The sequence below is a fragment of the Pezoporus occidentalis genome, unplaced genomic scaffold (assembly GCF_034315485.1).
Source record: "Pezoporus occidentalis ecotype Australia unplaced genomic scaffold, CSIRO_AGI_Poc_V1 ctg390, whole genome shotgun sequence".
In the NCBI taxonomy this organism is placed as follows: Eukaryota; Metazoa; Chordata; class Aves; order Psittaciformes; family Psittacidae; genus Pezoporus; species Pezoporus occidentalis.
This window is the reverse complement of record NW_026915714.1, coordinates 150,001-161,295: the sequence shown is the minus strand read 5'-3', so window position 1 is coordinate 161,295 and position 11,295 is coordinate 150,001. Positions and strand designations below refer to the sequence as shown.

At 69.1% G+C, this 11,295-nt stretch overlaps 2 protein-coding genes across 3 annotated transcripts in view; one reads left to right on the top strand and one right to left on the bottom strand.

Annotated features, from left to right (window-relative positions):
- On the bottom strand, nucleotides 1–4,536 carry SLC43A3 (solute carrier family 43 member 3). 2 transcript variants are annotated; one of them, XM_062632582.1, is made up of 7 exons: nucleotides 4,098–4,536; nucleotides 3,159–3,366; nucleotides 2,527–2,656; nucleotides 1,878–1,954; nucleotides 1,694–1,786; nucleotides 1,317–1,456; nucleotides 1–119 (listed from the first exon to the last, which is right to left on the bottom strand). In XM_062632582.1, exons 1-6 carry the CDS (start codon nucleotides 4,203–4,205, stop codon nucleotides 1,323–1,325), a joined length of 750 nt encoding a protein of 249 aa, XP_062488566.1. In that variant the 5' UTR covers nucleotides 4,206–4,536; the 3' UTR covers nucleotides 1–119; nucleotides 1,317–1,322. The 2 variants fall into 2 exon arrangements, with proteins under 2 accessions (XP_062488566.1, XP_062488565.1); XM_062632581.1 differs by lacking the exon at nucleotides 1–119 and adding an exon at nucleotides 2,027–2,073 and having other exon boundaries at nucleotides 1,313–1,456; nucleotides 4,098–4,386.
- Nucleotides 4,537–8,680: 4,144 nt separating this feature from the next.
- RTN4RL2 (reticulon 4 receptor like 2) overlaps nucleotides 8,681–11,295 on the top strand; it is a 4,807-nt gene continuing 2,192 nt past the window's right edge. Inside the window, exon 1 of the mRNA XM_062632563.1 lies at nucleotides 8,681–8,952. Coding sequence (XP_062488547.1) covers nucleotides 8,919–8,952 — 34 coding nt within the window. The 5' untranslated portion in view covers nucleotides 8,681–8,918. The remainder of the gene's footprint in view (nucleotides 8,953–11,295) is intronic.

The following is an 11,295-nucleotide window of genomic DNA, read 5'->3' as shown; positions in this document are numbered from 1 at the left end:
CCCGCCCCTCACCTCGGGGCTGTACCGGCTCCAGCGGCGTCTCCTCGGGGCCCGCCTCCCCCGGCGGCCGCTTCTCCTCGTAGGTGCGGTAGGAACGAGACCGGCCTGGGCAGCGCAGCCTGGGACCAGCACGGCAGCCATGGCACCAGGACCGCAGCCAAGGCACCAGGACCGCAGCCATGGCACCAGCACCGCAGCCAAGGCACCAGCACCGCAGCCAAGGCACCAGCACCGCAGCCATGGCACCAGCACCGCAGCCATGGCACCAGCACCGCAGCCAAGGCACCAGCACCGCAGCCATGGCACCAGCACCGCAGCCATGGCACCAGGACCGCAGCCATGGCACCAGCACCGCAGCCTGGGACCAGCACGGCAGCCATGGCACCAGCACCGCAGCCAAGGCACCAGGACCGCAGCCATGGCACCAGCACCACTGCCATGGCACCAGCACCGCTGCCATGGCACCAGCACCACTGCCATGGCACCAGCACCGCAGCCATGGCACCAGCACCGCAGCCAAGGCACCAGGACCGCAGCCAAGGCACCAGCACCGCAGCCAAGGCACCAGCACCGCAGCCATGGCACCAGCACCGCAGCCAAGGCACGAGCACGGCAGCCATGGCACCAGCACGGCTGCCATGGCACCAGCACCGCAGCCATGGCACCAGCACCGCTGCCATGGCACCAGCACCGCAGCCAAGGCACCAGCACAGCATGGGAAGGACCAACCCGCACAGGACAGGGCCACCATTGGGTACCAGTGGGAGTCATCACCACCCACCACAGGATGGGACCCAAACCCATGGGATGGGAACCACCACTGAATACCAATGGGACCCCTCACCACCCATCTCAGGATGAGACCCACCACCACCCATCATGAGACAGGACCCACCACCCATGGGATGGGAATCACCACCGGATACCAATGAGCAATGGGACCCATCACCACCCACCACAGGATGGGACCCACAACCCATGGGGGGGGAACACCAACCACCCAGTATGGGGACCACCACCACCCATCACAAGACAGGACCCACCACTCCTGGGATGGGAACCACCATTGGATACCAATGGGACCCATCACCACCCACCACAGGATTGGACCCACCCCCGTGGGGTGGGAACACCAACCACCCAGTATGGGGCCTACCACCACCCATCACGACAGGACCCACCACCCATAAGACGGGACCCACCACCCACCACAGGATGGGACCCATCATCGTCACCCATAGACCCGTCACCACCACCACCCCCCACCACGGGATGGGTGCTGCTGCCCCATGGGGCAGAGGCAGGGTCTTCCCTACCCGTAGTTATAGGCGGGGGGCAGCGGGTAGGGGATTCGGGTGCGGGGCATGAGGAAGAGGGTGCGCAGCAGGTGCCAGGCGCTGCAGGCCGCCATGAAGAGGAACATGGTCCGCAGGGACAGCCCGTGCCCATACAGCACCTACGGACGGGGGCGGGGACAGGACAGGCTGGTCGGCCACCCGCCATTGTCCCACCCTGGGGCCACAGTCCTGTATAGCCCCGCTGTGTCCTCATGATGGCCCCAGCAGTGGCTCAATGGTGGCCCCGGCCATGTCCCCAGTGGTGGCCCAACTGTCACCATCTCTGTCCTCAGCCCTCCTCACGGTGCCTGTGGGGGCTGGGCCCCTGGGGACACCCAGCACCCCGCTGTGCCCACCTTGATGATGAGGAAGATGGCAGATGAGGAGTCGAAGGCCCCATTGTAGAGGGTGATGATGATGGAGCGGTACTTCCCAAAGAGATTGCCCACCTGGCATGGAGAGACCCCCCCTGTGCCATCAGGATCCCCCAGCACTGGGTGTCCCGGCCACTGACTGGGGGTCAGGGTGCTGGGAACTCACCTGCATGTTGGTGAGGATGAGGAGGATGCCGCCCACCGACAGCATGGACATGGCCGGGAAGAGCAGCACCGACAGCCCTGGAGACACAGGGGTCAGCGGGCACAAGGGGGGTCCCCAACAGGTCCCCCCCAAAGCCCACGGGGTCTCACCTGGGGTGGAGAAGGCAATGAGCAGGGTCCCGCAGGTGTAGAGGGAGCTGCAGGGTGAGGACAGTGGTGACAACTGGGGCAGGGTCCTGGGGAGGGTGGCACCCCCACACCCCATCCCACCCAGCACCCCAATATCCCATGAGTGCTCCTGGGGACACCGGGGGAGCCCTGGGGACATCAGGGAGACCTGAGGGCATTCAAAGGGCTGGGGGCAATGGGGGTGTGGGGGACACACAGGGGACAATTGGTGGCATTGGGGGGCAGGTGCCAGAATGGGCTGTACCCCAACACCAGCACCATTGGACAGTGTGGGTCCCCCTGGGCTCACATGGGGGCTCCCCCCACCATGGGTCCCCCCGCACAGGCAGGGCCCTGACTCCCCCACCCCGCCTGCCCTCTCCGATAACACCCACACTTGATAACAGCCCCAGCACCCTCACAACACCCGTTCACACACCCCCCCAGCACCCAGGGGTGACCCGGCACTGCCCCCCACTCACATGGCAATGAGGCGAGCAACGGTGGTGCCGAAGCGGTCAAAGATGAAGCCCATGGGGAAGGTCATGAAGTTGTTCATGAAGGAGCCGATGGTGAAGACCAGGGAGAACTGCTCATCCTGGCGGCTGCAGTCTGCGGGGCGGCCGTCAGCAGGGACAGGGACACGGGGACACGGGGGGACAGGGCACCCCAGGGCATACGGACAGTGGGGACACAGCCATGGGGACATGGGACAGCCCAGGCAATGGGCACACTGTGGGCATGGGGCACCGCAGGACATCAGGACAGTGGGGACACGGGCACTGGGATAGTCAGGACACAGACTACTGCAGGGCATAGGGATAGCAGGGACATGGGGCACCCATGGGGCATCAGGACAGTGAATGGGACATGAGATTGGGGACAGTGGGGACACAGGCATGGGGACCATGGGGAAACACGTGCGTGACACCCAGCACACACAGGAGGACAGCAGGGATATGGGGACACAGCACCGCAGGACATGGGAGAGTGGGGACCCAGGGATTAGGACAGCGAGAACCTGGGGCACCACAGTGCATCAGGGACACGTGGCACCCGGGACACGAGCACCCCAGGACACAAGCACCCCAGCAGGGCACCGCTGGGGCCATACCGAGCTGCTCAGTGCCATTGGGGCCAGCGGGCTGGCACCACTCCTTGAAGTACTGCAGGTCCTTGAGGACGAAGACGAGGGAGGCCCAGCCGAAGATGAGGCCGCAGAAGGCACCGCACTCCAGCAGCCCCGAGAGCAGCGTCCCCAGGCGCTTGGGCAGCCCCGCGCTGCCCCCCGCCATGGCGCCGGCACCGCGGACCTGCCGCGCCTGCGGGCACACACACACCGGTCACTGGTACCTGCGCTGTAACACCCAGCACCCACACCGTGGCACCCAGCACACGTAAAGGTCACCAGCACCCACACCGGGTCACTGGCACCCACACCAGGTCACTGGCACCCACACCGGGACACCGGCACACACACCGGGACACCGGCACACACACCGGGTCACCGGCACCCACACCAGGTTACCGGTACCCACACCGGGTCACCGGTACCCACACCGGGTCACCAGCACCCACACCGGGTCACCGGCACCCACACCGGGTCACCGGCACCCACACCGGGACACCGGCACCCACACCGGGTCACCGGCACCCACACTGGGTCACCGGCACCCACACCAGGTCACCGGTACCCACACCGGGACACTGGCACTGGCACCATGACAGCTGGCACCACACTGTGACAGCACCCACACCGTGACACCTGGCACCCGCACTGGTCACCAGCACACACACCGGGACACCCACACCATGACACCCTCAGCACCTGGGCACGTGGCCAGTGGGCAAAGGCCACCGTGGTCCCAGCAATGCCCCATGTCCATGGCCACCGGCGGCTGGCACTGGTCCCCAGCATGCCACAACACGGGCAAGGACCCTGCTTGGCACCGGGACTTTGCACAGGTGTGTACATGGGCTCACACATATACATGGGCTCACACACATGCACATGCATGCCCATGTGCTGGCCCCCCCTGTACCCCCCACCCACCTGCACAAGGCCAGGCCTTCCCGCTGTCACAGTCGCCGCCGCCGAGCTCAGACCCACACCGCACGCCCGCACCGGCACAGACCCCACTAATCTGCTGGGAGCACCCATGGCCCCCCCCGGGGCTGCCGGGCCCCGATAGCGGCTCGGTCCCCCCCGCCGCACGGGGACCCCCCCGCGGCCGCCCTATCTGCCGGCACCAGCCCGTCCCAGGGACCAGCCACCTCCCCTGGCACGGCCGCGGGACCGTGGTGCGGTGCCGCCGCACACCCTGGTGTGAGCACCGCCAGCACCGCACCCCCCGGGACACCGGCACCCCCCGGAGCTGGCACAGCCCCTGGGAACCCGGCGTGTCCCAGCGGGGGCCCTGGCACAGCCCTGAGCACACGGGCACTGTGCCCGGCGCTGGCACTGCCCCCGGGACAGGGAACCACCCCTTGGGGCCCCGGCACAGCCCCTGGGGACACAGCACAGCCCCTGGGGACACAGCACAGCCCTTGGGGACCCCGGCACAGCCCTTGGGGACACAGCACAGCCCTTGGGGACCCCGGCACAGCCCTTGGGGACACAGCACAGCCCTTGGGGACCCCGGCACAGCCCCTGGGGACACAGCACAGCCCCTGGGGACACAGCACAGCCCCTGGGGACACAGCACAGCCCTTGGGGACCCCGGCACAGCCCCTGGGGACACAGCACAGCCCTGGGGACACAGCACAGCCCTTGGGGACCCCGGCACAGCCCTTGGGGACACAGCACAGCCCCTGGGGACACAGCATAGCCCCTGGGGACACAGCACAGCCCCTGGGGACACAGCACAGTCCCTGGGGACACAGCACAGCCCTGGGGACACAGCACAGCCCTTAGGGACCCCGGCACAGCCCCTGGGGACACAGCACAGCCCCTAGGGACACAGCACAGCCCTTGGGGACCCCGGCACAGCCCTTGGGGACACAGCACAGCCCCTGGGGACACAGCACAGCCCTTGGGGACACAGCACAGCCCTTGGGGACCCTGGTACAGCGCTTGGGGACCCGGCACAGGCCTTGAGGACCCCAGCACGGCCCGTGGGGACCCCAGCATGTCCCTTGGAGACCCCTGCTTGGCATCTCCGGGACCCTGTGCCACCGCCGGGGACCCAGTCATGCCCCCAGGGACCCTGGCACAGTGCTGGGGACGGTGGCACGTCCCCTGAGGACACCAGGTCACCCGCCAGGCACCCCAATGCTGCCCGGGGACCCTTCGCCCTCATGGAGACACCCGGTCAAAACCAGCCAACCCCCTCACGTGGCTGGGACCTGCCGTCCCTTGGTGTCACCGCTGTGGCCGGTGGCAAGGCCACGTCCCCGGCCCGGCCCCAGCCCCACTCACCCACCCAGAGCCCCCCACCGAGAGCGGTGCCGGTGTCCCGGGGTCCCGTCGGTGGCCGGTCTGGTGTAATGGCCGCTAATGAGGCCTCATTACAGCGCCGGCGGCGGCTAAAGATTAACCAGCCCCGGGCAGATGGTGCCGGGCCCGGGGGGGGGCAAGAGCTCAGCGGGGACAGCGGGGCGGCAGTGGGGCATTGCCGGGGACCCCTCTGCACCCACTGCGAGTGTCATTGGCCACCAAAGCCATGATGGCAGCCCCGACATACCCGTTACCCCAAACCATGCTGGTTATCTCAAACCATACCAGTGTCCCTGAGCCGTACTGATGTCTCCTGACCATACTGGTATTCCCAAGCCCTACTGGTCTCTCCTGGACATAGTACTGACACCCCCCCCCCCCCCCCCATACTGGTAACACCCCCACAAGGGACCAGAGGATCCGGAGCCCTGGCACTGGTGCCCCCAGCCCCTCCCAGCTGTGCTGGCCCTGCCGTGTCCCCCAGGGCACCCCGAACAGTGACTGGGGTCAGGTGGGGACAAAAGGGCGCCCCTCCCGCGCCGTGTCCCGGGGCTGGCTCCGACCTCCTTCGTTTTAATCATTAATTGTGGCCGAGGCCGGTTCCGTCCTGCAGGGACCGGCGGGTCCCCGCCTGCGGGAGCGTGGCTTCTCCAGAGGCTGCTCTGGGGCTGGGCTTCAGGTACCCTGCGGACCCTGCCCACGCCGCTGCCCTCCCGTGGGGGGGGGGTGGTGCCCTGGAGTGGGCCGTGCCCCACTGGGCAGGGCTGGGGGCAGCGGAGTGGGGCGAGGGGACAGGCGGACGGGCGGGCCCCTGCCTTCGCCCGTGCACGGAAAGGGGAAGCAGCCCTGGGGGCCAGCAACCAGAGCCCTGAGAGGCCTTACGGAACTGGGAGGGAGAGCACGTGGTGGCGGGGTCCGGAGGGGCCCCCCGGGCATAGCCGTGCCCCACGGCCCCGACCCAGCCCCGCGGCCCCGGCCCCACAGCCCCCCCCCTCCGCAGCCCCGCAGCCGCTCCCCCCGGGCCCCCGGAACCGGCCCTGGCCGGGCCCACGCGGTTCCCGCGCTCCGCTCGGCTCCTCCCGCCACCCCCCCCCCGCTCCGTCCGTTACTCACCCTCGGCGCGCGGCCCGGCGCGGCGGGGAGGAACTGGCGCTGCCCCGCGCGTGCTCCCGGTGCCGCCGGTGCCGCCGGTGCTGCCCGCCCCTCGGCGGCGGGCGGAGCGGCCCTGCCCGGCCCCGCCCCCGGTGCGGCGTTGCAGGAGTGGGGGGGGACGGACGCGGGAGGCGGCCCCGGTGGAACGGCCCCGGGGCACCGCGTGGGGCCCGGTCATGTCCCGGGTGAGGCCCCTCCCCGCGTGCCCCCTCCCCGCCGCGTCAGCGCCGCACCCCCCCGGACGCCCCCTTCTTGCTGATGTCCCTGAGGTGCCCTCCATCGGGGTCACCCCTGGGTCACCCCTGGGTCACCTTCAGTCACCCTTAGGTCACCCTGGGAGACCTTGAGCCAACTTAGTTCACTCTTGGGTCACCCTCGACCACCCTTGGGCCAGTATGGACCAGCCCAGGGCCACCCTTAGGCCACGTTAAGCCTCCCCCTGGTTCATGTTGGGCCACCTTGGGTCACCCTTGGGTCACCTTTGGTCACCTGGGCCACATCTGAGTCACCTTGGGTCACTTCAGGTCACCCGTGGGCCACCTTAGACCACCATGGAACAGCCCTGTGCCATCATTAGGTCACCTTGGGCCACCTTAGGCCACGCCTGCGACACCTTGTGCCACTGCTGGGGCTGTCCCCATGCACACCTGCCTCCACCTCACCTTGAGCACTCCCCTGTCCCTCCCACCACCTTCTTCTTGGCTGCCCACGTCAAGTCCGCTCTTCCATCCATCCGTCTGTCTGTCTGACTGTCTGTCTGTCTTCCCACCACCTCATCCTTCCGCCCGTCCATCCACCAGTGCTTGCAACCGCCCATCCTATCCCCACCCTCCAGCCCATCTGTCTGTCCATCACCCACCAGTCTGTCCGTCACCCATCCATCTGTGTGTCACCCGTCCATATGTCCATCACCTGTCCATCTGTCTGTCACCCATATAACCGTCTGTCACTCATCCATCTGCCTGACACCCGTCCATCTGTCCCCCTCCCGGACACATCTGTCCCCAACCTCAGCTCCATTCACCCTCGCTCCCATTCAGTGTCTGTCTCTTCCACCACCCTCTGCTTGCCCTGCCCATGCCCTGCTGGCCCTCCTGCCTTCACCTGCCCTCCCTCCACTCATCCAACCCTCTGTACTTTCCTGTTGTCCTCCATCTGTGCATCCCCCCATCCATCCATCCTCTCAAGCTGTCCTTCACCTCTCTGGCCCTTTCTCCAGTTGCCTTCCACCTATCTGCCTGTCCCTCTGTCCTATCCTGTTGTCCTCCACCTGTCTTGTCCCTCTGTTCTGCTCTCAGCTATCCTGTGCTCATCCATCCATCCATCCATCCCTCCCTCCCTCCACTGCCCACCCCCGCTCACCCCATCCCCATGTCCCCATGGAGTCGGACCGAGCCCCCCCGGGCTGTGGGGCGGTACCGGATGGCAGCCCCTGAGTCAGCCCCGCGCCTCCCGCGCGCGGCCCACGCGTGGCGGCCGCGGCAGATTGTGGCATTTCACACGCCGGAGCCGGCGCCGCAAACACGCGCCGGTGCCAGCTCGTGCGCCGCAGCCTGGCGCGGACACGCGTGTGCCCCCCCTCGCACCCCACGTGGGCCTCAGTGCGGGGCACAAAGCGCACGGCCCCGCGCGGGGGGTGCCGCTGTCCCGGGTGGGAGCGGCGCGATCGGCACCAAGGACAGCGCCGGCGGCAGCACCAAGGACAGCGCCGGGTCCTGCGTGGGTGCGGGCCGGGACCCCCCTAGCGCCGTGCGCGCCCCCCGCCGCGGCACCCACCGAGGGCAGCCCCATGCGGGGGGTCCCGAGCTCACGGGGGTGCAGGGGCACGGCCCGCGAGCCCCACGACCGCAGCCCCCCCCCGCACCCCACGGCAGCCCCACGACACGGGCGGGGGCGCAGCCACAGACAGCGGCGTCCTCACCGCGGGTCACGCCCCCCCCCCCCCCCCCCGCAGTGGGTCCCGACCGGCGGCCTCCCCCTCCGAGCCCCGCCTCGCCTCCCCTGTCCCCTGTGTGCCCCCCCCCACGCGTGGCAGGCCGGCCCCGCAAGGGTTAATCGGCGGGGCCGGCGGCGGGGGGCGGAGCGCGGCCGCCCCGGGATAAGGCGCGGCGCGGGGCAGGGCTCAGCCCCACCGGAGCCGCGGGCAGAGCCGAGCGCAGAGCCGAGCCCACCCGTGCCCGCAGCCCACCCGTGCCATGCCCCGGGGCGGCGGCCGGGGCGAGCGGCCCCCCCGGCAGCGGCCATGAGCCCCGGGGCAGCGGGCAGCGCCTGAGCGGCGGCCCCGCCATGCGGCCCCCCACGGCTCGGGACCTGCCCCAAGGTAGGCGTGGGGGCGGCGGGGGCCCACGCGCGTCCGTTGACCCCCGGCAGGGCGGGGGGAGCCGCCCCGCGGAGCGCGGTCCCGGCTCGGAGCGCTCCGAGCTCTTTTGCCGGGCCGCCCGCGGCAGCGCGGGGTGCGGGTGCCCCGGGGGGCGCGGGGTGAGGCCGGTGCGGGGTGACCCCCTCCCCCGTGACCCACGGCGGCACCGAGCGCCTCCGGGGCGCGGAGCCCGGCGTGGGGGTTCCCCACGACCCACGGAGCGCTCGATGCCAGCCCGGGACCCCCATCCGCGGGTGTGGGTGCCCTGCCACCCACGGGTGCCTGGTGCCAGCCCAGCCCGACCTGGAGTTGCCCCATGAGCCACGGGGAGCTTGATGCCACCCCAAGAGCCCTTCTCCGGGGTGCGGGTGCCCCGCGACTCACGGGGTGTCGGATCCATCCCAGGACCCCCATCCCGGGGTGCAGGCACTCCACGACCCACCCGGTGCCACCCCCGGACCCCCATCTTGGGCTGTGGGTACCACATGGGGTGCTCGATGCCACCCCAGGCCCCCTAGCTCCGAGTGCTGGTGCCCCAGGGGGTGGTCGATGCCACCTCAAGCTCCCCCACCCTGGGCTGTGTCTCCCTCTAGACCCACAATGCAGCTCAGTGTGAGGATGCCGCTGGACCCACAGCGCACCCCAACCCCCCCCCCCCATCCCTGCTTGGGGTGCTCGGAACCACACTGAGCCACCCAATCGCGGTCAGCGCGTGCCCCACACCTCACCGGGGTGTGCACCGCGGGTTCCATGGGGTACCCCGGGGCTGCGCAGCGGTTCCATAGCAGGACTTCGGGGGGGGGGGGGGGGGGGGGGTGTGGGGTGTGTGTATGGAAGGGGGGGTGCACCGGGAGCCGGTGACTTCAGCTCCCCACTGAGTCAGCCCGCGGCGACGGGGGAGTGACAGATGGGACGCGGGTGGGGGGCGCACGGCGGTACGGGGCTGAGCAGATGCCTCTGTGGGTGGGTGGGTGGGTGCCCCCCCTCCCCATAGCGCAATAGGGGGAGGGGAGAGGGGGGTGGCCACCCTCCGGTGCACCTCCGGTGCACCGGAGGGGGCCACCCCCCTCTCCCCTCCCCCGTTACCGAGAGCATCCCCGCATCCCGGGCATGGGGCCAGGCGCCCGGGGTTGAATTATGGATGAAGCTCTCGGGTTGCAGCCCCGAGGGGGAATGGATGGATATGGAAAGGAAAGGGGGGGGGGGGTGTTGGACGGGATGGGGGGGGGGGGGGATGAAACGGCGGCTGCTGCTCGTGTCAATGGCGAGAGCGTCAGCCCGCGCGCCCACGCGTGCCCCTCCCCGCACGTGGCCGCGGCACGCGGGCACGTGGACACCCCACACCCCACACCCCCTTTGTCCGGTTGAGGGGGGGTCGGTCCCATGGGGTTCATGGTCCCATGGAATGGGGATGGTCCTGATGGGGGGGGGGGCTAGCTCCGTCGGGTGGGGATGGTCCCATGGGAATGAAGTCCCAGGGGGTGAACACAGACGTGGGGGTCCCTGGCCCCGTGGGGTGGCCAAGGAGCCTTGGGGGTCCCATGGGAGTGTAGCTGTGGGTAGCAGGTGTGGCCCCAGGGAGGTCCCAGGGGGGCAGAAGTAAATGAGGGGGGTGGTTTTGGGGTGCCTAGCCTGGATGGTCCTGCAGGATGGGCACAGAGTGATAGGGTGGGCATGGCCTTGTGGGGCTCCTGGGGGGAAGTGTGGCCCTGCCGGCTCCTGGGGCCATGGTACTATGGGGTAGGATGGCTCTTGGTGGGAGGCATTGGGGAACACAGCTCTGTGGGGCTGGTGTGGGCCTGGGGAGTGCTTCTAGGGGTACTCAGTGCTTTGAGGTGGGCATGGATGTGCAGGATGGGCATGGCCTGATGGGGTAGGCATGGGCTTGGGGCCTCCTGGGGCTGCATGGCCCCATGGGTGGTAATGACCTTGGGGTTTTCCATGGACTCCATGGCCTTATGGGTGGGCATGGCCCTGGGGGGCTACTATGGGTGTCCAGCCCTACAGAGTCATTGTAGACCTGGAGCTCTCCACGGCTTTATGGATGGCACAGTGCTGGGGGCCTCCATGGGGCTTCCAGCCCTATGGTGCAGTCATGGCCTAGGTGTTCTCCATGGGCTCCATGGTCTTGAGGGTGGGCATGGCCCTGGGGAGGTCCTATGGGTGTCCAGCCCTGCGGGGTGGTCATGGCTGAGGAGTTCTCCATTAGCTCCATGGCCATGAGGGCAGGCATGATCCCGTGGGGCTTCATGGCCATGAGGGTGGGCACGATCCTGCAGGGCTCCATGGCCATAGGGGTGGGCA

Excerpts from the sequence above, each read along its gene's own strand:
- SLC43A3 (XM_062632581.1), bottom strand. The coding sequence starts at position 4,205 with ATGGGTGCTCCCAGCAGATTAGTGGGGTCTGTGCCGGTGCGGGCGTGC. Across the intron at positions 3,367-4,097 it reads GAAGGCCTGGCCTTGTGCAG|GCGCGGCAGGTCCGCGGTGC; the intron begins GTGGGTGGGGGG and ends GTGTGCCCGCAG. Across the intron at positions 1,787-1,877 it reads TCATCCTCACCAACATGCAG|GTGGGCAATCTCTTTGGGAA; the intron begins GTGAGTTCCCAG and ends TCTCCATGCCAG.